Source organism: Eupeodes corollae, chromosome 1, assembly GCF_945859685.1.
Source record: "Eupeodes corollae chromosome 1, idEupCoro1.1, whole genome shotgun sequence".
Taxonomy (NCBI): Eukaryota; Metazoa; Arthropoda; class Insecta; order Diptera; family Syrphidae; genus Eupeodes; species Eupeodes corollae.
Window position 1 is genome coordinate 247639883 of NC_079147.1, and position 24964 is coordinate 247664846.

Below are 24964 nucleotides of genomic sequence, written 5' to 3' on the forward strand. Positions count from 1 at the left end.
TTTTACTAAACCTACTGGGCTGAAATTTACTTACTTTTTTAGAGGATAGAGGACTGTCCTTACAAAACAAAAAACACAAAAACTTACTTAAATATCGAATGAATATTTTGCTTTACAAAAAAAAAACGTTGTGGAAGTGTCATAATTCATTTCATAAAGAATGAAAATAAAAAACAAAACAAAACTAAATGTCAAAAGTTTTCAATTAGAAGGTAGTTTTGAAAATAATAAACTACCTTAAATGCTCTGGAGGTAAACCGTCCAGAGGTAAACCGGCGGTGGTAAACTTTCCAGGGGTAAACTGGCAGAGGTAAACCAGCGGTGGTAAACTGGCAGAGGTAACCCGGCGGAGATAAACTGGCAGAGGTAAACCGGCAGAGGTGAACTGTCCCGCTCCGCAGATTAATATATCGGTGTAAGAAGTTACTAGAAATATTTTGCAAGTTCAGAAACTTATTTATAAGAAAATGGAAAATTCTCCATGATAATAAACGTCATTAAACTCACAAATTGAACATAGGTGATGGCGTTTATTTATATTGAGCAACCATTATTTGTCGTAAACACCTTGATCTGACAAAACTATAAAATTGTTCATTAATTTTTTGATTGCAAGTACATATCGCTCTGGGGTTTTGGATATTTGAAAATTTTGTTAAAAAAAGTACTTATTTCAAGTGCAAAAACTGCTCTGATAGCTCCGTTACATAAGCTCTGTTGTTGTTCGGAACACTTGTCTGCTATAAAATTTAAACAAAAATAAAACTGTATACTACAAATATTCCATAAATCAACAATATTTCAACTTATCAAGAAACATATATATTTTAATTGAAAAAAGATAGTGATATCGAACACATTTGAGCAAATTTTGTGTATCTCTCGTAATAGTGCCGATGTTGAATGTAAACCACACCTACACGTGAATTTTTGTTCTGCATTTCATTTGACATTTCTCAATTTCATTTGATTTAAACTGTGAAAAGCTACACAATCGAGGAATTCTTTGAAATTATTCAGGCGTATTTGTTTTTTTGGAACTATCATTCTATGTGAATAGAAAAACTTATTTTTATCGTAACTTGCCCCTATTGTTTTTCTGCTGAAATAAAACTGTACTTTCTTCTTTCAAATTCAAATAGTCTAGACGTGTTTTTATTTTCTTAAAGATTATTTACAGAATAATCTGCGGCTTTCAACATTATTATGAAAATGGGCATTCCAATCAAAAAGCATGTGCGTACAATCGTGACAAAAATTTGAGCACAAACCGTTCCCGTAGAAGATGTAAAAACAATATTGCATACTTGTACAAAACGCAGAAAATATTGCTGTTGTTCGCGATAGACGGCTGAAGAGCCGTTCACTTCAACTTGTAGTCATGATCAACAATTGAACCTCTCACGCTCGTCGTTGATGAACGTAATATATAAAGACTTGCATTTAGTCACTGCAATAGTTGGCTTAAGAAATAGGTACAGGCTCTTGACCATCACAAGTGGTCGTCAATGGTAAGAATGGTCGTCAATAGTTAGAATGGGCTTTCAATAGTGGATATTGAATTTCAAGATCGTCAAGAAATGGCGATATAACTCAGAATTCGTCAATAAGCCACATATACTTAATTAAGGTGGCTCTACAGTCCTGAGCGAACTAGGGCCTCACCCAACAAACTTCTCCATCTAGTTCGGTCCCTAGCTAGACGTCTCCAGATTGGCACTCCGAGTTGGGTGAGGTCACTTTCCACTTGTGCGCTCCACCTGATCCGCGGTCTTCCTCTACTGTCCTGTAGGTGTCGATTCGAAGATTCTCTGGTCGGGAGCATTGGTTTCAGAGTGGACTTTTCCACTTAATTGCTTTCTTAGCTCAAAAAACAAAGGTCAGTAAGAGCTTTTTTTTGTTTGATCTCAGCGCTGGTGTTGTTTTCTGCAAATATAGGCAAATTATAATCCAAGAGTGATGGTCGATAAACCAATGAATCCGCAAAGGTGGACTGTTTGGTGCTGTTTATGGGCTGGCAGCATCATCAGGCTATATTATTGCCAAAATGAGTCCAGTCTTTCAGTTACTGTGAATGGTGTTTGCTAGCGTGAGGTGATAATGATTTTCGTATGACCCAAATAGGAAGTTGTGGATATGGACGATATGTTGATTCAACAGGAAGTTGCCACTTGCCACACAGATTGTCGGGTAAAACTCCTGATAGGGCTGAATGGTTCTTTTGTTAGATGAATTTAATGGCCGAATGTCAATTGACAGCCAAGATCATGTCATTTGACCCTGTTGGAAAAAGGTCTACGTCAAGAAACCAGCAACAATTCAAAAGCTAAAGGATGAGATTGCACATAGAACCTCAATTATACCTCAGCGTCATCGAAAATTTGAACGTTCATATGGAGGTGTGCCACCGATGTTGGGGCAGCCATTTGGTCGATATTTTGTTCCATGCATAATTACACCCTCCCCATTTTATCGTAATAAAAATAAATGACAATAATTTACTAAATAAATTATAAACCAAAGTAATTATATAAATTTAAACTAAAAATTTGTTCTGGAAAGCAACTTTAAGTTACTATTAGTCAGCAATATTTGTTTTTTAAGTGCCCATGTGCAGTGATGTCACTCCAAAAGTCTTGGGTTAAATCCCTGCCTGTGCCTCTCGCAAGAAATTGACAAAACCTTCAAAATTAACTCTTGTCATGAAAAATTATTTCTCAAAATAGGCGTTTGGACATTACATATAAACTGTAGGTTCCTTCCATTCCACTTCTGACATGACACGCACAATGGAATGGTTGAGGGTTGTAAGCCCCCAGGAACTTAATCTATTTGGACTGTTGCAGCACCTAATTTATTTGTTTTCTTTTTCTAATTCTTTAATTCAGTACTTTTTACAAATGAAAATTGGATTTATTTAAGCCTTTAAGGTCGGCTAATTCTAGAAAAGTATGTTTAACTTTAAGCTTATTTTGGTATACAACACTTTTTAGTATGTAACGTGATATATTTTCGAAAAAGAAAAAATCTAGTAAACAGTTTAATAGTCTAATTTCGCAGAAGTAAAAACTTCTATTATTTCAACTCTGTTAACCTATTTTCTTCTCACTTTTAATCGTGAATGTGTGCTATAATAACAAGATGCATTCAGTATTCATTTACTGTTTTCTACCCATTAACACCTTAATCGTTTTGTTGGGAAGAGTATGCGCTTTCCAGTTAGACTCTAAATCACTTTTCACTGAACTAAAAATCTTCACATCTAGGCACAAAATTTGTGTCGTAAAAAATCAGTTTATTATTAAAAGAAAAAACTTAACAAAGTTTCCTTCTGAATACGCCCATTTCAACTAACTGACACTCTGAACACACTGAACTCATCCAATCTTTTCTTGTTCCCTTTCGTCCATGGTGAATTTCACAAATAAACATCTTTCTTTGACTTGACTTGAGTTGCCGAACAAAGAAAGAACTTGAATACAAAAAGGAGGCCAATGAAAATTGAGAGAAAGAAAAAACGAAAAATAAAAACAATACAAAACAACAACAAAATCAGAATCCCATGAAGAAACACAAACACACATTTTTTCTACTTTTTCATTTTCGTTTTGTCACTTGATTCGTATTCATCTTTTTCGTTTTCCTTTTTAATCGTTTGTTCTTGTTCATTCGGCAATTCGTATTTCGTATTTTGTATTCGGTTCAGTTCAGTATTCAATTTTTCATTCAATTCAGTTGGTTTAGATTTTTTTTGACGTGACGGTGCATGCAGGAATTATAACAGTGGAATGGAATTAGCCTTTTGATTGTCTCTTTATTATTTTTCTATATAATATTTAATTTACATCGTGCTTATAACATCTCGATTAAATCACAAATAAAATAATTCAACGTGAACCCCAAACCGGCATTCAAATATCAATCTCTTAAATGACCCAGTGAATTTTTGATTTTGCAGTGAAAAAATATAAATTTATATTTTTTTCCTCTCATCATATTCAAAAAACCAAAAACCAAAAACCTTCTATCGAATCAAAGAACGACGAAGAAGAAAACGCAAAGGGTAAAAATCCAATCTGAAAGTGCGTGTGTAAGAAAGAGATAGAGTACAGTTAAGGCTATAAGAAAATAATAAGAAATAAAGTTATTAATTGCGAGAGTCGAAATTTCTTTAAAAAATTTTATTTCATTGTACCTAACTCTTCTCCTATCTATCTAAATTATTTTGTTTAAGAATTAATTTGTTATAATTGATTCATTGTTGATTAAATTGAAGTGTTAATAAAAGTTACTACACTAAGTATAGTGTGTGTTTGGAATTAAAAAAAAAAATCATGTTGATCTCATGTAAATGTTTAAACTTTGTTGCTAACACTTCTGCGAGCAGAAGTAATAGCGTTCATCAATTCGATAAGAACAATCAATTGAATTTGATTAACAATAGGCAGCGGGATCGGGATGCTGCGGCTTCAGCTGCTGCTCATGTTGACAGGGACAGCAACGGCAGCAGCAATACCGGCAATGCCAGCAGCGGTAGCGGTAGCGGCAGGCCTGCTAGTGACGAGAATCGGTGTAATGACGCGTTGACCGCCGAATTGGTTAATGCTTTCCTACAAAAATATCCTAGGAATTGCGTCTTTTATTCCCAGTGTATGGAATTGTTAAAGCAGGTGAGTTGTTAATAGTTTTGTTTTATTTTTGGGTTTGTATACCCATGCCCTAACTAGGAAGTGCGTGTTTGAGAATGCTTATAGCTTATATTTGAAACCCACGCAAAAAAATGTACCCCTAAATATATGAAAGTTCAAAGCGGAAAAATACCACCCTTATTTCGATTTTCGGGTGTTATTGCGATGTGGAAATAGTCCTCAACAGGTACACCAAGCCAAACCATAAATTCTGCTCATTCCAAATTTAACTTCGACGTAAAATAAAAGCTGGATAAGTATTTTTATGACTATTGTTTAATTAACTGAGAATAATAATTTACAAGAATAGTTCACAGATCGAAATTACTAGGTACATTACTTGAGGAACTTTTTTTACCCCTAGGTGCTTAGTGTACTTAGAATTTAATATTTAGTAGGTAAACAAAGGTACATACGCACCATGGAATTATAGTTATAAGTAAGCAAGCAGTCTAATTTATAAACGCTGCAAAGACTGTGTAAAGTTACAAATTATCCAAGCACCAAAAAGTTAGTTATTTAGTTAAATAGGTACCTACGTTTAGACATTTTAAGCTAATTGCGTTTAGTGTAGATCCTACAGTGTTTACCTTTATCGGATTGTAAAATGTTTTTTTTTTTTTTTTAAATATGAATTTTTGGTACATTCTATACAGATATGGACATTAAAATAGAAACACCAAACAGTTTAAGAATTCAATTTTTTACTGTCTTAAAAAAAAATTCATAAATGTAAAAAAACTAACAAATTTCGTGGACATTAAAATAGATACACAGATTTAAAAAATTAAATTAAATGCCAAGCTATTCTGGATTTAAAAATTATTGTAATGTCTGGTAGCCTGGCTCTTAGCTTTAATTACAGTGTGACATCTGTTGGACATTAAGTCAAATAATCGGCGGCATATGTCAATTGAAATATTGTACCACCCCAGTCGAACCATTCTCCACAGTTCTGTTTAATTTATTGTTAAATATTTTTAAACCGCGCATTTTAAATCTCTCTCAAAATATTTTATGGGATTTAAGTGAGACAATATGGATGGCCACTCCAATATGCTGATTTTTTGGTCCTTAAAATACTTTTCAGCAGATTTGGATGTGTGCTAAGGGTCGTTGTCTTGCTGTAGAACACATTTGAGAGGCAGGTTCTCGCCCACATAAGGCAGCATCGTATCCTTCATGATATTCACCTTCATATTTTGATCCATTTTATCCTTAATCAAATGTATTGGTCCAAGGCCATGCCAAGAAATTTAACCCCAAAGTATGATACTGCAACCTCCCTTCTTGACCGTTTTCTGAATGTATTTCTGGGTCAGTTCTTTCAAATTAAGCCTTCTAACGATTCTATCCTCAAAACATTTCTCCCCTTATTGCCTCCTTCTGGCCCGCTCCAATCAAAATGATCGTGGGCGAATTTAAACCTCTTTGTTATATTTTTTCCCATAAAAAGGGAACCATTCTTGTATTCCTTCTCAGCTTGTTAGTTTCAATAAGTCTTCAACGAACAGTTCTGGAAGTTATTGGAAGCTTTAGTTTGTTTTTTTTTTCCCTTGAAGACTTCTAAGGATCTTTTTTTGAGGCGAAAATAATCTTTCAGTCTTCTCTTGGGGTTGTTTTGCTTGGTTTTTCCCTCTGTTTTTTAGCTCTCAGCGGTCATAGGCTATTTCTCCCATAGATTTTCCCTCACTTCGTAGAGCTAAAATTACAGCTTTCTCTTCTAGGGAACAATGCTTACCGCGACTCATGTTTTAATTGAAATTAATTGTAATATTATTAAAACAATTTGAATTTACTTCCTAAAGTGAACTTTTTGTTTTATAAAAGTAAAAAAATATTAAAAACTAATATTTTTGATACTAGTTAAATATTAAGGTCTGTGTTCCAATGTGTTTATATTTTAATGTCCACCAAAAACACAGTCTTACCTTAAGAACGGTTCATCTCCAAACTATCAACAAGCAAGAAAAAAATAAACCCATGTTATTTTGCATAAGAAAGTCTAACTTTTTTTTGATAACGGTTAAAACTACTTCTCATGCATGTTGTTGTTTTAATTTTGTTCTACTCTTAGCAATTGCCTCTGTGTCTATTTTAATATCCATGTCTGTATATCCTTAATAAAGGCTTATAGACATGATAAACCTCTGCGAAACGTTTTAACAAAATCCAATAAATATGATTGCAAAGTTTGTAAAAAAAAATTGGTGGCGCAACAGTCCTAAAAGAACCAGGGCCTAGAAACTTACAACTCTCAACCATTATTCCTGTGTGGGAGTAATTGCAGGAATGAAGGGGACCTACAGTTTATAAGCCGAATCCGAACGGCTAATTTGAGAAAGAACTTTTTCAGACAAGAATTACTCTTGGAGTACAGCGACAATTTGGTCCCTCGAGAGAGGACTTTACTACTCAATTGCTTTCCTAGCGAAAAGAAGCGAGTACTACTGCAAAGGTTTTAATAACCATAAAAGAGCAATGTGTCCATGGTTTGTCTTAAAATTTCTGTGATTTTTAATTCTAATTTCTGTCAATTTATTTTACTTAGGGTGATTTTTTAAAAGCTATAGTAAAGTTTAAAAAAATGCATGAAATCTTTATTTGATTCGATAGTACGGTCCATATAATTTAATGTTTGAAGATTATTTCATGCAAATTTTGACCTTGACTTGTCTTTGTCTTCCAATGTGTTAATTGAAGTGGGCTTCTCTGTATAGACATGAGCTCTTACATAGCCCCACACAAAATAGTCTAAAGGCATTAAGTCGCACGATCCATGTTGCCAATTGACCGGTCCCGAACGTGAAATAAAATGTTCACCGAACTCGCCTCTCAATAAGTCCATTGTTGGGCGTGCTGTATGGTATGTGGCACCGTCTAGCTAAAATCACATGTCATTCAAGTCAAGCACTTTCATATTGGGCAAAATAAAGTTGGATATCATCTCACGGTAGCCCTCACCGTTCACAGTTACGTTACGATTCCCATCATCTTTGAAAAAGTACGGTCCAATGATGTGACTGACTTTTTGTGGATGGATTGGTAGCTCTTGCAATGCTTCTGAGACAAAAATGAGCTTCGGTAAAAAAGTGGATCTTCGGCCAAGAGCCCATTCACCAAAAATTTTACGTTGCAGTAGGTCGTTCGGCTTCACTTCTTGCACCAGCTGTATTTTAAAAGGCAACACACCCAATTGCTGCGAAAGGCGACGAATCGATAATTGATGGTCATCATTAACACTGCCTGATACAGCTGCGATATTTTCTTCAGTTGGCATTTTACGTAAGCGTGTTGGTGGTCTAATGTTCAACAATGGGAATGTGGTGCGAAATTTAGTCACAATAGGCCGAATAGCCGCTTCAGTGCGTCGATTAAACTGACCATAAAATGGAAAAAGTTCGCGATGAACTTTCTTAATAAAGCTCGCATTTTGTGATACAATTCAATTTGTAAGAGTTGTTCGTTTGTAAACGATTCATGGTTAAATTATAGACCAAACTGAAGATGTTTGAGAGTGAAACAAAACACGAAACGTGCATCAGTTTACATCACCCTTTATAAAGGTTGGGCAAAATACAAGTTTGTATTTGCTTTTCATAGGAAATTATTTTAACGGGTCCACTTTTTTTGTTAATATTTAAGTAGTAAAATGTTTTTTTAAAAAAATGTACAATTTCTTACATAAAATAAAAACCTTTATCAAAAAATACTTAAATTTGATAAAACTTGATTTTCGGCTCAATTAACTTAGGAACAATGAAATATATTGACTTATTTCTATTAAGACAACTTTTTTTTTACTTAGACAACATTATGCAATTTTGAAATCACGAATCATTTGACTTTAAAAATACTGCCATCAATTGATTCTAATCATTTGAGACTTCTTGTATTCTTTGCACCCACTTGCTTGAAGTCTTTGCATACATTTGAAGATTGCAATCAAGGTCAATTGATTGTTGAATGCAATATTTACACTGAGGTCATATAAAAGTGCATGGCCAAAAGATAACATTGTTTTACAAGCCTGCTGGCTTTGTCAGTTTTGTATTTTGTAAATCTAATTTTGCAAGACCTCGTAAGTAGTATAGTAATTATTTTTTTAAAATCTTTTCTGGTTTTTAACATGATATTCATCAGCAAAAAAATCCATTATAGTTAAAGCACAGCTTCGAAACGGCCAGTTTATAAAATGCCAAGACGGCTGAGAACACAATTTGCGGGAAATAGTTGTAGCCCTAACCCACGTCTTCAAATTTAGTAACAAAGACAGTTATTTTGCCTGGCAAAAACGCCACCCTTGAATAACTGGCGCGGTATCACAGTTCTGTCAGTTTTTCGGAAGTTAAAGGCAACTATAATTCTCGAGAGGATGAAGTCCAAGTCTACCCTCAATAGGCACCAAGCAGGGTTTCGCAGTGGCCGACCGTGCTTCGATCACATAGGGTCTATTGTGAATGCATCGCTTATTGCGCGAGAAATCCCTGAGAAAATTGTCGATGTTATTAAAGAATCGTACAACAACGCAAGGTGTTTTGTGTTGCACAATGGATAGCTTTCCGACTCCTTCGATGTGCGTCAAGAAGTGAGACAAGGCGATGTCTTATCACCAATTCTGTTTTTGCTGGCGATTGACGATGTGATGACTGCCACGGTGGGTACAAATGAAATGAAGTCTGTTTGACAAGCTTAGCCACATAGATTATGCTGACGATATATGTCTCATGGCAAACAACAAGGCAGACTTAAATCAGATGTGTCATTCGCTGCAATTGAATGGAGAGGTGGCTGGCTTAAGGATTAACACAAATAACACGAATGTAATGACCACGGGCCAAAGCACACACAGGCGGAACGGACCTGGATATTAACAGTAGAATAAACAAAGCCCGTGGAATCCTTTCTCCTGTGTGGAACTCTAGCAAAATACGCACCAAGTTGAAACTCTTCCAATCCAACGTCAAATGGTTCTGAAACATGGAAATTCTCAGCCAACATCTCGAGCAGACTACAAGCATTCGTTAACCGTTGTCTGCGCTCTATTCTGAAGATCCGGTGGCTGCAAACCATATCTTACGTTGAGCTGTGGAATAGGACCGGACAGAAAAAATTGGACGTAAATGGCGTTGGATAGGCCATACACTGAAGAAACCTGATGACAATATAGCAAAACAATCCGTCCAATGGAATCTCCCAGGTAATAGACGCGTTGGAAGACCAAAGACTACTTGGAGGTCATCAGTTTTGAAGGAGGCTCGGTCTCAAAATATTTAATCGTGGCCACAGCTGAGGTCAGTTGCGGTGAATCGGGATAGGTGAAGGATCGTGTTGCTGCCCTATGCTCCAGGAGGAGTTAAAGCGCTGCTGTACTTGCAACCGGACAAAATATATATATACCGCAACCAATACCGAAACCGACTGAATGTCAAAATAACATATATGTAATTTGAAAAGAAACCACTGGATCGATATTGAACCTATCATCGAATTATAGAAATTCCCTAGATTAATTTTGTATACATCGTTTCTTACTTAAACGCTTTAAAAAAATCAAGTGGAGGCCAACAAAAATTAAGATTTCTGGACATATATTTGTTTATTTTGTTTTCATCAGACATTTAAACACCATTCATCAGGTTATCGTCGTATCGGCCATTTCGATACTCTTTTTCGGCAAAAGCAGAGGGTTAATCTTGCTCGTTGTTTCGGTTCTTGTACAGACAACATTTAAGATCGTAATGAATTGTCCGTTGTATTCATCGTCTGCTTATTACTTAAACTAGTGAGCTTCGAGACAAAAACTCTTAGAATTGGCAATATTGAAGAGGCTATAGCATAAGAGCCTAGATAGTTCTTTTAATGTTTTCACAGAACGTCCAATTCGTTCAGAGGAATGCCGTCAAACCTTTTATCAGCAAAAACTTTGTACCGCTGTACCACGACAATGTTTCCTTATCCCAAAGAATTTTTTTAAATATTAACCTAGATTGTTATTGAAAGCCACAAAAGAAAGTAAAAAGTAAAATAAAGCGATTAATCACAAAGAAAAACATATCTTAACTTTTGTTTTTGTTGTTCCTTATTTGTGACCTTGTATAAAGTATAAGTAAAAGATTCAGCAATTCAAATAAACAAATAAGTAAATTTATAAAATCTTTATCTAACATCAGAATCTGTACAAAAAAGATGCACAATATTGCCCAAAGAAAACATTTCTTTATGTTTGCAAAGCATGTACAAAGTACATGTACAAGGGCTAAATGGCTTAGCCCTTAACAACTTTAAAATCAACCATCGTCGATCAATTTAAATTGCATCCATCATAAAATTAATTTCAATAGTCTTTGCTTTCTGCCTCCATCCAAAAGAATGTCAAACGACCAACGCAACTTGATTTGTTTCGTCTTCTCTATAATGTGCGCCTTCATCTTATGTAATCATCTCCAAATGGTCTGAACTCTTTGGGTGTGTAAGCTTATTTTTGTCTGTCACACGCCAAGACAGTGACCAATACTCCCTCCCTCTTCACCTGGGCAAGACACCTATCACTTGACTGCCGCCGTGAAGAGGTAAACAACCATTTTATTTTTGTTCGCATGAGTTAGTTAAAAAAATATAATATGTATCTTCGTATGTTCCTATGTTAGCTTTGAGTTTTGAAAGCACAACAAAACAAAATTATATATGTACATATGTACATATGTTTATGGCTATGTATGTAGGTAGCTATAGGTATTTAGGTATAATAAAAATAATATTCAGACCAAGACTATAAAAATAATAAACGATATTATTCCTATTGTTTTCTTCTTTTATTTTTTTTTGGCGACAAGCGTCATCGTCATCGTGCACATTTGGACGTAGGTAATTTGTTTAAATGAACAACAGCAAAGACGAGTAAGTTCATACATATGTACACAATATATTGTATTTATGAACCCCTGAGCTATTTTAACAGTTCATTATATAGTTTTTATTTGTGCTGATTCGCTTACGTTTTCTTAATTAAATAATTAATTGTAATTGAGTTGATTGGCAACGACCAGCAGGAGGCCCCACTCGAAGCACGTACCTCTCAGCTGATATTGAGTTGATTAAATATTGTTTACAAATTAAATTCTATTTTGACTGCGATTAATTGCTTTAGTTAGCAGTTTACATTTATACTTATGTTTATGCATATTTTCTTGCTTTCAAGGCATTTTTATTTCGATGACATTGTTGCTTGTTTTGTTTTTAATGGATTGTATCAAAAAAAAGAATTACATAAATATTACAACAGTCTTTAGTTTGTGGATTGCAAGTAGTCAACAGGGTTCTAAGTTCATTACTTCTGCACTACTTAAGGAAATTCAAGGATCATTCAATATTTGGTAACTACTTATCCTTATTTAAGACTTAAGATATGAGTTTTCTTAAAAACTTGCATTGTTGTATATGATAGTGTGTGAGAAAAAGAACACAAAATAAAACCTTGTGAACTTAAGTCCAATGGTTTTGAAACTGTAGAGATTATAAAGATAGTGTCTGAAAAATGCAATTTTTAAATAGTCTTGTGAAATAGAAATATCACGAGCGAGCGAAAAAAATAAAAAAGCACTTGAAATAATCATTCAAAAAAAGCTGGTGTTTTAAATTCCAAACGGTTCGCCTTATTTCAAATGCATACAAAAAAAACTGACAAATGTTTTGCTTTGTACAAAAAATGTATATGTATATTTCGAATTATTAAAATTAGTGTTATCGTCATTGTCTTATATTAGACTTAAGTAGGTATGACTATACCTCTCTTTGAAGTAGACAAAGCTATATCAGTGTTGATCTTTGACACTTTGTACAACTTATTTTGCTTTAGCCAGACATTCATTGTTCCGGAACTTATTTAAAAAAAGCCGGTTTATCGATGTTTATATAAAAAAAAAAGAATTAATTTTAAGATTTATAATGATTTTCTTTTTAAATCTTATACACACGTGTTATGATTAATGTTTTAAAGATTCAATAATAGTTTTCGATTGATAAAGAATAACTTGACTTTCATTCAAAAAGATTATTTTTTACACTGATAGGGGCAGCCGATAGATACAAATCAGATTAAAATGATTATTAGTAGTTAGAAAAAAGTCTATTTATTATTAATAGTATATTATACAATTGCCTTGTCTCTGAAATCGCTTTAAAAAAACAAGGTCTATAAAATGTAGACCTTTTGAATAAATGATGGTTCCCTAGAAAGTACTACAATTTAAGAATTTGATTTCGAATGTGTCAATTACATTTTGCACAAATGGATTTGTTTTCGGCCTTTCCTTTAGAAAAATATAGATTTTGTGGTTCCATAGCGAAGCCACTAGATCATAATCATAATATATCCCCGAATACAGTACCCGTAGCATGATGGTTAGTGTGTTGGAACAAAAAACAAAACCCTGAAAAACACAGAAATTGCTCAACATTAACAACAGATGGACGAAATAATAAAACGAACGATGGAACGGACGATACTAATTCACAAAGAACGGCACCAAATGGACGCCTACAGAAAGGCGACTATTGACGCACTATGTAGGCTTAGTGACAAGACTCAAAAACTTGTACAAACGACTTACAGACACACACGACTTAGAGGTTAGGACACCGAAGTCATCTATAAAAAATGTAAATCTGTTGATTAAAGCGAACTACAGCTTATCAATTAACAAGTACTGGGACCGCAAGATCCGATCAGTTAATTCCAATGACGCTAGTTTGTTCCCTAAAATCAACAAGATATTCAGGAAAAAGAACGTTAATGACCTTCCGTGTCTGAAACTCCAAAGAACTGAAGAGAACAGGGACGTACTCAGGACACTGCAAATAGATCCAGAAGAAGCTATCTTTGACGATGATTTTTTCATAATTGAAGATCCGAAGGAAAAAGTGTAGGTGGTAGGACGTGCTTTCCAGCAAGTGTATAAGGTGAGTGTTAGCATTCGCCCCAACAACGACCTGGAAAACAGAGACCTACTTAATCGCTTTTACCTTAGAAATGATATGACCCAATGGCGATCTGATAACCGTGGTTTCATGCCTTTCAATGACGATTTATTGGCAAATGCCACAATCGCCGAGCAGAAAATCAGCAGTTGTCGATGGTAAATCCAACGTTTTAGTAAGACATTTACCGATGCACATTATACAGTGCATTGGAAGACCGCTGTGGTTCATCCTCTCCCGAAAAAGGGAAAGGACAACTCCAACCCGTCAAATCTTCGGTCGATAAGTCTTCTTCCGAGCATTAGCAAAGTTTTCGAAAAAATCATAAATAGGGCTCTGACTAAGTGGGCTGCAGACAACAAAATAATTCCGGATAAAAAGTTCGGGTTGTTTCTGATATCCAATGGATTAAATCAAAACAACAATGCACAGGTGCTGTTCTGGTTGATTTGGAAAAGGCCTTTGACACCATATGGTTAGAGGGTCTTTACCTAAAATTGAGCAGGCTTGGCATAAGCAAACCAATGTTGTTGAAAGTTTGTTGTCAAAAGTGGCAATTTAACTTCTACCACAACATTCTTAATTAAAAATGGTCTTCAGCAGGGGCGCTGAATTCGCCGATTCTCTTCAGCATTTACACCAGCAATCTTATTGGTAGTCTAACAAAGGCAATTGCGTACGCCGCCGATCTAATTGCGTACAGAACGGCGCGAAAGGCTGAAGTTATTATAATTCTCTTTATTTCGACAAGAGTCAGCGGTACTGCGATGACTGGAAACTAAAAATAAATGTCCAGAAGTCAGAGACAATTCTGTTCCAGGCTCCGTTGGCTAGGGCCACGAGGGATTCGTGCAAGAATTGGCGCAAGATGATTATCGTTGATCTTCACGGGCAGCCATTAGCGAGCAAAAGTGTAGTGAAGTACCTCGGTATCTGGTTAGATCAGTAAATGCTGCTCTGACCAACACCAGAGGATCCTTCGCTCTGACGAAACGGATGTTTTAAAGCAGTCGGCTAGACCCCAGAGGGAAGGTAATTTTCTACATGGTCCTCATACGGCCGATGATCGTGTATGGTTGTCCTGTGTGATTCAACGTTGCCCCTTCCCAGATGGAGAAGTTTCGGGTGTTCGAGCGGCAGTGTTTACGATGCTGCACCGGATCATTTCGAACAGCCGACTCTTCTTACGTGCTTTACTATCCCAATGAGGTCCTATGCAACGGGACTCGAATCAATAGAATTGACAATTTCGTAATAAAACTCGCTTTGTCTTCAACCAACAATTTAATGTTCGGGGCGTTCTATGCGAATGGCAATTATTTAGAGAGTGCACGCTTGAGCGGCTTCATTCAACCAGAGGCATTCCTCTTTTTAGATAGATGCGGTCTGATACAGGATAGATGGGTAGTTCCGCTAACCTACGACGTCAGACGACGAACCGTGGATAGGCGACTACTGTACAATCGGGACGTCATGGCGGAGCAGAGCTCCTTCGGTTCAGTAGGGCTGTGTCCGAACGGGACCGAACTGATAGGGTGAATCAGGAGAACCAGTTTGGTAGCTTCAATCGACACTTAATATTGGGTTATCGAGGCGGGGTTTTAAGCCTTGGCCGGCTTACATATTTGTTTTATAGTTTTACTTACTTAAGGTGGCGCTACAGTCCTGGCGGCCCTGGGCCTTAACCAACATGCGTCTCCAACCAGCTCGGTCCCTAGCTAGCTCTCTGCAGTTTCGCACGCCAGGTTGGTTGAGGTCCTCTCCCACCTGGGTCCACCACCCTCGGGATTGGATTCGAAGACCTTCCGGACTGGAGCGTTGTTGTCCATCCGCTCTACATGAACTAGCCATCTAAGCCGTTGGACTTTAATTCTGCTACCTAGGTCAGTGTCGCTGTACAGCCCGTACAGTTCGTCGTTATATCTTCTCCTCCATTCTCCATCTTTGCGTACGGGACCAAAAATCACCCGAAGAATTTTTCTCTCGAAGCATCCTAAGACTGTCTCATCTTTCTTTGACAGGGTCCAGGACTCAGCGCCATAAATGAGAACCGGGATGATGAGTGTTTTATAGATGATGATTTTAGATGCTCGAGAGAGGACTTTACTTCTAAATTGCCTTCTAAGTCCAAAGAAGCAGCGATTTACAAGAGTTGTTCTTTTTGATTTTGATTTCAGCGCTGGTGTCGTTGTCTGTATTAATAGCGGTGCCTAGGTAGACAAAGTCCTTAACTACCTCAAAGTTATAGCTGTCCATGGTGACGTTTTGTTGAAGACGTCGTCGTTCAGTGTCCTTTTTTGATGACAGCATATACTTGGTCTTGCCCTCATTGACCACTAAACCCATCTTCTTCGCTTCCGTCGCAATGCTCAAAAACGCTCCACTGACATCGCGCTTTGATCTTCCAATTTTGTCAATATCATCTGCGTATTCGAGTAATTGGATGGACCTTTGGAAGATTGTGCCTCTAGTGTTGACGGTTGAGTTTTGCACAATTCTTTCCAGAACGATGTTGAAGAAGTCGCATGACAGTGCATCACCTTGTCTAAAAGCTTTTTTGACATCAAATGCATCGGTAAGATCTTTTCCGACCTTGATAGAGCAGCGTGCATTCTCCCTCGTCATTTTGCACAAACGGATAAGTTTGACCAAAACTAGACATTGCTCGGTAGAGCTCTTCCCTATAGATGCTGTCATACGCGGCTTTAAGATCGATAAAGAGATGGTGGGTATCGATTTGAAGCTCCTGGGTTTTTTCCAAGATCTTCCGCAGTGTGAATATTTGGTCGATAGTGGACTTTCCTGGTCTGAAGCCACACTGAAAGGACCAATCAGAAAATGATAAAATGGATCTTAGGGACGGAATTAGAATTAAGTATTGTTTTGGGTTCGAACCCTGCATATGCCATCTAAAGTTTTTTCAGCGGTACTGCTTCTTGCAAGGAATTGACAAATTCTCCAAGAGTAATTCTTGTCATGAATCTCAAATTAGCCGTTTGGATTTGGCTTAAAACTGTAGGTTCCTTCCATCCCTGACATCATTACTCGCACACTGGAATGGTTGAGAGTTGTAAGTCGCTAGGCCCTAGTTCTCGACGGACTGTTGCGCCACCCAATTTGTTTAGTTATATCCCCAAAGCCAAAATCTGGGTGGCCAAAGGTTGCAAAAACACTTTTTCGTAAATCTCTTTGTTTCTATATCTTATGTTCCAAAATTGTAAAGCACACAATTTTCTAAAAATTTATATTCTCTCAACTGGTTAACTAATCTAAACCATGTATATTATCAGATAAAACAATGGTTATGACAAGATTAGAAACCCGTAAACAGATTTCTAGAGCCAATAAAAAAAACGTTGTCATTAGTGTATAATTGTAAGAAGCAATTCATTTAGGCGCAACTAGTTTCATTCCTGAACTTCTAGTGTTTTAACCACATTTGTTTAAGACAAAAGTGATGCACCTTACCGGCGAATATGAGGTCACTTAAAAAAAAAAAACAATATACATTTTAAACAAATAAACAATATGTGGTCAGCTGCTTACCAAACATAAAATGATATTCGCCAACAGTGTGTACAGAATTTATTTATCTAAACAAATACCATTTTTACAAAATAATGCCTCTTTAGCCTTAAGATTTCCACAGCAAATTTATTTATATATATGTATATATTTTTTAAAAATCTTTAACGCATTTCTCACATTTATTGTTTACTTTGTAAATTTATTTCTTTTTCAACACACATAATAGAACACTTAGCACGAACACAATTTTAGTTATTTGTTTGCGAAATCAATTGACGTCAAAACAATCCACAAAATCAAAGAAACAACAAACAAAAATTCAGAAAAAAAAATTAAAAATAAAAACAACGTTCTTACTTTTGAGATTTGTGTTAATTTAATGAAATTCAAAAACCCGAAAAACATGCATCAGGTGTTTATTTTATCTTTGTAAAAATACAAAAATAAAAACAACCAATTCGTAAAATTAAATAAAATACGAGTGAAATCGGAAGCAAATTCAAAAATGAGATAATAAATTCAATTAAAATAGAAATTACATGCTTAAATATATTTTCTTTACTTTTTTCAAAAGAAAGATTTTTCAAAAATCCTCATAATTGCATTCCTTTGTGGGTTTGTTTGTTTCTTTGATGCGAGCATCATTCTTTTGCAATAAACTTAAATGTTTATAATAAACTTAGCTATACGAAGAATTATTAGTATTAAAGTGTAAAAACCAAGTGCATGTGGTATATTTCCAAAAACAAATGTATTCAGGAGAAAATATAAGCGTTATACTAGAGATTTTTATGATTTACTTAAAATACTTAGTTTTTTTTTTGATATTATTTAAATAAATTTTCATTTAATGCGGAAGAAAAATTTAATTTTCACTTAAGATTTGTAGATACGCGTATTTGTTTATGTAGAAATTTGTTATGGAATCGGTTGAATTATTAAGAATTTGAATCCGGAAATATTTGAAAAAAATAAATAGAGTAAAAAAGTTATAGATTCTAGGAGCACATAAGTAGGCAGTATCAATAAAAAGCTTTTAACAATTAGTAGTAGTAGTAGTGATTTATTTGGTTCAATAATTTCAGTGTTTGGTACAAAATTGTCAATAGAGCATTGGCTTTTGCCGTCAGCCGAAAATGAGTGTGCTCCAGTTTTCTCCGTTTAAGATTTGCAGGATTTCGTCCAACGACAGTGTATTTTTGTTCCAGATTGCTTTTCTTATTGGGCTAAGTATGGGACAGGAACCCACGAGGTGTTGTACATCTTCCCTTACTCTTAAGTTGCACATAGTGCACTCCACATCTGTTTCATTGATGTATGGCAGGTAATTTAAGTATAGTAGTTCTTCCCTGGTTTTAAAAATGGTAGATATCATATTTAGGTTAAATCTATCATCAAAATAATTCTTCGGACCAAGGTCATGCTGCAATAGTCTGTATGTTGATTGGTTCTTAAATTCATTTCGTGTCGACTCTTCTATTTTTGATATTAGATATTGTATCTTACTCCTTGAGGCCATCTTTTTTTTATATTGTACGTGCACTCAAGGGGATATGAATACCCTTATAATGATTATACACAGTGCGAGTAATTAGGAAGGGAGGATTGGATTTGAAAGGAGATACCGATGCACATTGGTTGTGAATGCCTGCACATTGTAGTCTGGTAAAGCGTTCCACATTCGTGTAGTGCAACTAAAAAAAGAATCTCTGTACTTTACAGTACGACCGAAATTGGGCTCAAGGGTAAACTGATGGGCATTACTAAAAGAACGAGTATTACATTTGAATTGTTTGAGGGGAGGAGTACAACTGGCTATTTCATTAGAGCATTGCTTATGGAAGTAGCGATAGAATAATGAGAGACATGAAACCTTTTGACGATGCTCGAGAGATGCAAAAGTTTCAGTTAGACAATGGTCACCTATCATTTTTAGAGCTCTCTTTTGAATTCTGTCCAAGAGACTCAAGTGGGTTATAGGAGCACCTGCCCAAATATGGAAATTGTACTCCAAGTTTTGGACGAATATTGGCTTTATAAATTATAGCCAGATCAGAAGGGGTAAAAAACTTCCTGCATCGTCGGAGAAAACCTAAACACTTAACAGCATATTTGGCGATGTCAAATATGTGATGACTCCACAACAAGTGGTTTGTAATGCACATACCTAGGACTGATAGCTGTTCAGTCTCCCCGATGCAAGTACCACTCATGGATAGTAGCATTGGGGGAGGGTTACGCTTTTGCGACAGTAGACAGCATTGAGTTTTCGAAGCATTAAATTCTACACCGTTTTTGATTCTCCATTGAAATATGCTGTCAAGATCTGAATTTAATGAGCTTATCATACGCTGCCGTTGGTAGTCCACATCCGAAGAACAAGGATGAGAATCTAAAAACGAATATGAAAAGCTGAGGGTACTGTCATCCGCGAAACAATTTGGAAACAATCTCGTTATGGTATTCCATAATGACGCTGTGGAAGCTGCTTAGCCTAGCCCATTCATTAAAAAATTGCAGATTTCGCCTTTGGAGATACTTCAGTACTTTGTGAGGAAGACGGTTGCTCGATAGTGCCATGACTTTCTGGATGTAGCTGAAATGAAGTTCGAGAGTGAGTATATAAAGGGGTGGTTAACCTGTTTCTAGATGTACCATGTAGTTTGGAGTGTTGTATGGTAATCTGAAGGTTTTTTTTGAAAGATATTTTAGAAGTTGTTCCACCTCTTCATATTGGTATATCCCCCAGACTTGTGCCGCATAGCACAGAGGGATATTCCTCTTGCTAAACACTCCATTCCAGGTACAATTAATCACTCATTTTGATTCTTTTAGTTTTTCTTGCAAGTGTTTTTTGAAAGACAGTTGTGGTGTCATGAGTACGCCCAGATATTTATCCTCCTTGACTATTTCGAGATCTTTATTGTTTCAAGTACATTTTTCGTTTCCAACAATTCGTCCTCGTCCGTTGCGAAAAATCATGATTTTCGATTTGCTCGTATTGAGTTAAAGATTCCATAAGTAGCAATATTGCTGTAGTTCGTTGACCATCAACTGCATCATGTTGGGGCTCTCTGCTATTATGACAATGTCGTCAACATATATATTCAGCTTTATTGCAAGACCATCAAACATTATACCACCAGGTAGGGAATCTTTAAGATCATCAAGAAAAATTGAGAAGAGTATTGGGCTCAGAAGGCATCCCTGCTTGACTCCTGTTTTCGTCTGAAACCAACTAGGCAAAGTGTTTCAATTCCATACCGCCGTAAGATTATCCTCATATAGATTCTGCAATACCTTAAGCATTTTCGTTGTCATCCCTAAGTTACTCAATTTAAAAAATAGAGCTTTCCTATCTTTCGATTGAAGGCAGCCTTGAAGTCAACGAAGAATGCGTCAAATTTTTCCTTCTATCCAGGAACGACTGCGCAATGCCAGTAAGTAGTCTTTTCGGAAACCCGCTTGGAACTCACTGAGTAGATCGTTGTCTCGGATCCAGTTCTTCAGTCTCTCGAACATAATCCCAGTAAATATTTTTGTCACTGTATTGAGGAACGAGATCCCTCTGTAATAGCTTGGATCTTTTGGGTCACCCTTCTTTAGTAAAGGAAATATTATATTTTTCTTGAAGCTTTCCGGTGCCTTTCCAAATTAAAAATAGAGTTGTAAGTCTTTGTAAGCTTTTCTAGAAAAATTTCGGTTGAATTTATGAAGAATTCATATGGAATGCGGTCTTCATCAGGAGCTTTGTTAGTGTTGCAGCGGGAAATGACTCTGCTTACATGTTGTGCAGTTATTGGGCGATCTAGCTCTTCTACTTCCAAAAATGGCAGCGCAAAGTGAAGTTCGTTTTCATTGAGATTGTTTGTTGTTCAGGAGTTTCTCGAAATGGGTTGCTAACATACGAGTAGAAGCGTCAACTTTTATATTCTGCCCAAGAGTTGTGCCGTTTATCGTCTTCACGATCTTCCAGAAGGATCTGCTATCGTTAACATCCTTTAGTTTCAATGCTAGTGTGAGAGTGTACGCTTTTTGTTTTTGAATGCGAACGACTTTTTTCTGGCTGCTTCGCATTCCCAATCATACCAAGGCTGTTTTCCCTTTGACAATTATTAGCATAGCAGCTCCCCGTGTTGCGACTAACATTCCAACAATTGTTTGAAATATCGTTTAAATCACAATTAAGTGTTCTATAAATAAATAAATTTTGTGGCGCAACAGTCCGTTGATAACTAGGGCCTAGTGACTTACAACTCTCAACCATTCCTGTGTGCGAGTACTGTTGTCAGGGGTGGAGGGGACCTACAGTTTTAAGCCCAATCCGAACGGCTGATTTGAGAAAGCACTTTTCATAACAAGAATTACTATTGGAGAATTTGCCAATTTCTCGCAAGAGGCAGTTCCCGTGAGAAAAACTTTAGATGGCATAGGCAGGGATCGAACCCAAGACCTTTGGCATGACAGTCCAACGTACTACTAAGTGTTCTGCCTATCCATTATTAATATAAAAAATATTCTTTGTTTTATTAATTTACAATTTTTTAAAAAATACCAGAAAAGATAAATAGTCTACTTCTATTTTTGAACTTTAAACTCATCTATCAAATCTTATGAAAGTAGGTAAAATGCTTGTTCGGTTTTGTTTTTATTTTATTATTTTTTATTAAAAGTGAAATTTATAGCTCTTTGAAAAAAAAACAGAAAATTTTGAGAAAAAGCCACGGTAGTAAAACAAAACAAAATAATTTCCGAGAAAAATGTCATTTATGTTGTCGCATGTTGACCACCCAAGAATTAGTTGTTGTATAAGTAAACTGAATTTTCATCTCTTTGGCAATTGTCCACTATTTTTGATTTTGTGACGTTTGAGTAAATTGGAACTAATATAGTCGCCTGTGTGTCTATGAAATTATATTCTAGTGGACTACTTAATAGTTGCTTCAAAATTCTATTTCTATTTAAAAAAAAATATATTGCAGAAAATAAGAAGATTTAAAATAATTCCAAACTATCTTAGAAATTGTTAGGTGTTGAAATTACACAACCACACACTTTTGTCCGCACTTCTTGGAACTAAATAAATAAAGATCAATATCACCTTAACCTGAAATTACTCAAAAGTGTTTGAATTTGTTATGATTTTAGAATGCATTTTAAAAATGTTAACATAGTGTCAAAATGTGTAAGATGAACTGTCAAATTGGATGAGATGAGCTATCAAATGCTATACCAGATTTAGTTCACACTTTTTTGACATTTGTTTATACACTGCTTGAAATGGTGTAAAATGATTGTCGTTGTGATCTTCTTATAAATAAGGTTATTTAACATAACACCTTATGATGCTACATCAAAACTTCTTGCAGCAATATGTGAATGTATTTTAGTAGGTAGATCTATGATGTTTTGAGAAGCTTATCCTTTGAAAGAAGAAACGGCCTCTATTACGCCTACGCGCCATCGTGTACGGTTTCCGGAGATGGGTTTCCCTCCAATTGTTGCCTAGTGACGCTGATTCCGTCTCAACTGTAATGCGCCATGTGCTTCTTGGTCGTCCAGCTCGTTTTCCTTCTTATGTGAGCGGATTCAACTGCATTGCTTGGCCTCCTTTTCGAAGCGTATGTCCAATCCATCGCCATTTACGTCTTCGTATTGTATATTCTACAGGTTCCTGACCTGTCCTTCTATGAAGGAACTCATTTGATATAATGTTTGTCCAGAAAATCCTTAGGATGTTACGAAGACAATCTATTTACGAAGGTTTGCAGCTTTTTTGTTATGGCTGAAGAAACTTTATAATATTTATTTGAGAGTATGGTCGGGTTCCGAAACTGATCATTTTTGTTTTGCCGGAATTAATTTTCAGCCCCACAACTTCTGCTTGTCTCTCCACACTTTTTGTAATTTGATGGAGCTCCATGATTCTATGAGAGAGCAAGCAAACATCGTCCGCGTAATACAAGTGCTTTAAATAGGGTGTCAAAGTCCATTGGATCCGGCCGCTACCTGACAGAGCTGAGCGCAGTACATCGCTTATCACCAACAAAAACAATATTGGCGACAGAATACAGCCCTGTCTGACTCCGCTTTGGATTTCAAAACTATCTGACAACCTACCATCAAGCAAAACGTGACACTTGGATCTATCATATGCTGCTTTAATAATAGCAATTATTTTTTCTGGGATGCCTCTCCTCCGCAAAGCTAACTAGATATACTCCCTGTTAGCGCTATCAAAGGCCTTCTCGAAGTCGATGAACAGCAGGCGTAGTGATGATCGATATTCAACGCACTGTTCAATAATGATCCGCACAGTGTTGATATGATCAATTGAGGAGGATCCCTTCCCTTCTTCCACTCATGGGGGAAGCTTTCGTTGGTCCAGGCTTCTTTTATGAGCGGATGAAGCAATTCGTTTGATGACGTTGTCACTGCTTGTAAAAGCTCCTCAGGAATTCCATCAAGTGCTTCCGATTTGTTGTTCTTAAGTGCTTTAATTGCGGCAACGATCTCATCTTTACTGGGAGGTGCGGTGCGAATTCATTGATTAGTTTCTTCAGGCGCTTCAGAAGGTATCGGCTGCAAGTTTTTTTGCAAACACTCGGTTTAAAACCGAGCAAAAGTGTTCTTTCCACCTTCTGACTTGTTCATTCACCGAACTTATCACAGTACCGTCGACTTCTTTTACCAGGTGTTGCTTTGAGCTGTGTGTACCGGTCAGCTCTTTGGTTATTCTGTAAACGGTCCTGCTGTCGCACCTGTTTGCAGCATCTTCTGCTTCTTTCGTCAATGCGTTGATGTGGTTACGCTTGTCGCGGCTCACACTGTGCTGAATGTCTCTCTTTTTTATGCGATATGAGGCCTACAGCTCGTTTCTTTCTTCCTCTTGTGCATCAGTTATTCGAGCCCTTAACTGTTTGCGTTCGTTGATTTTTGCCCAAGATTCTTTTGGAAGTCAAGTGTTGTTGCTTCCTTTTTTCCTATCGGCTATTCTGTCAGCACCTAAAATGAAAACATTTTTCACAGCATTCCAATGGTGTTCTATGTGGTCATTACTCTGCTGCTGATTGTTCTCGTTTCGTGTGTCCCTAAATTGTTGACGGCTCGTCTGATCCTTTAATCTGGCGGTGTTGAATTTGGGGGCTGTGTTGTTCCGTTGGATCTTCGACTGTAGCTGTACGCAATCTTAGGGTCACGGCAAGTCCATATCGGCGCCTCTTATGTTTCGTACATCCAAGAGACTGCTTCTAAAGCGTCGACTAATCGCGAAGTGGTCAGCTAATTTTATGACAGAATTTGTGTTCAAACATAGTGCCACCAATCACAAGGCTATTGGCGTTGCAGATGTCGATGAACCTCTCACCATTATCATTGCACTTTCCTACTCCGTGAGCACCGATCAAATGCCTTAGCCCGTTGTTGTTACTGCCAACATTAGCATTGAAGTCTCCCATAACCAAAATTATATCTCCGAGGGGAGGGTTGTTGTAGGCGGAACCTTGTTGATTATAAAAGAATTCTTTCTCTTCATCAGATGCGAGCTCCGTCCGTGCGTAACACTGTATAATGGTGACTGGATCGTACTCTACTCTGATAAATAGCTTTGATAAGCCTTTCCCCAAGGGGCTCCCACGAAATAAGGCTTCTGGTTGCCGTTTTTGTAAGAAATAACCCAACTCCAGCTTCTCAAACGTTTCCTGGATCATGACCGGAGTAGAGCAGTACAGTGTTAAGTGTCGGTGACTTGTATTTGCCCGATCCCAACC

At 36.6% G+C, this 24964-nt stretch overlaps 1 protein-coding gene across 1 annotated transcript in view; it reads left to right on the forward strand.

Moving 5' to 3' along the window:
- The first annotated feature begins 3711 nt into the window (after window positions 1–3711).
- The window catches only part of LOC129953888 (uncharacterized), a 73805-nt gene continuing 52552 nt past the window's right edge, over window positions 3712–24964 (forward strand). Inside the window, exon 1 of the mRNA XM_056067416.1 lies at window positions 3712–4670. Coding sequence (XP_055923391.1) covers window positions 4335–4670 — 336 coding nt within the window. The 5' untranslated portion in view covers window positions 3712–4334. The remainder of the gene's footprint in view (window positions 4671–24964) is intronic.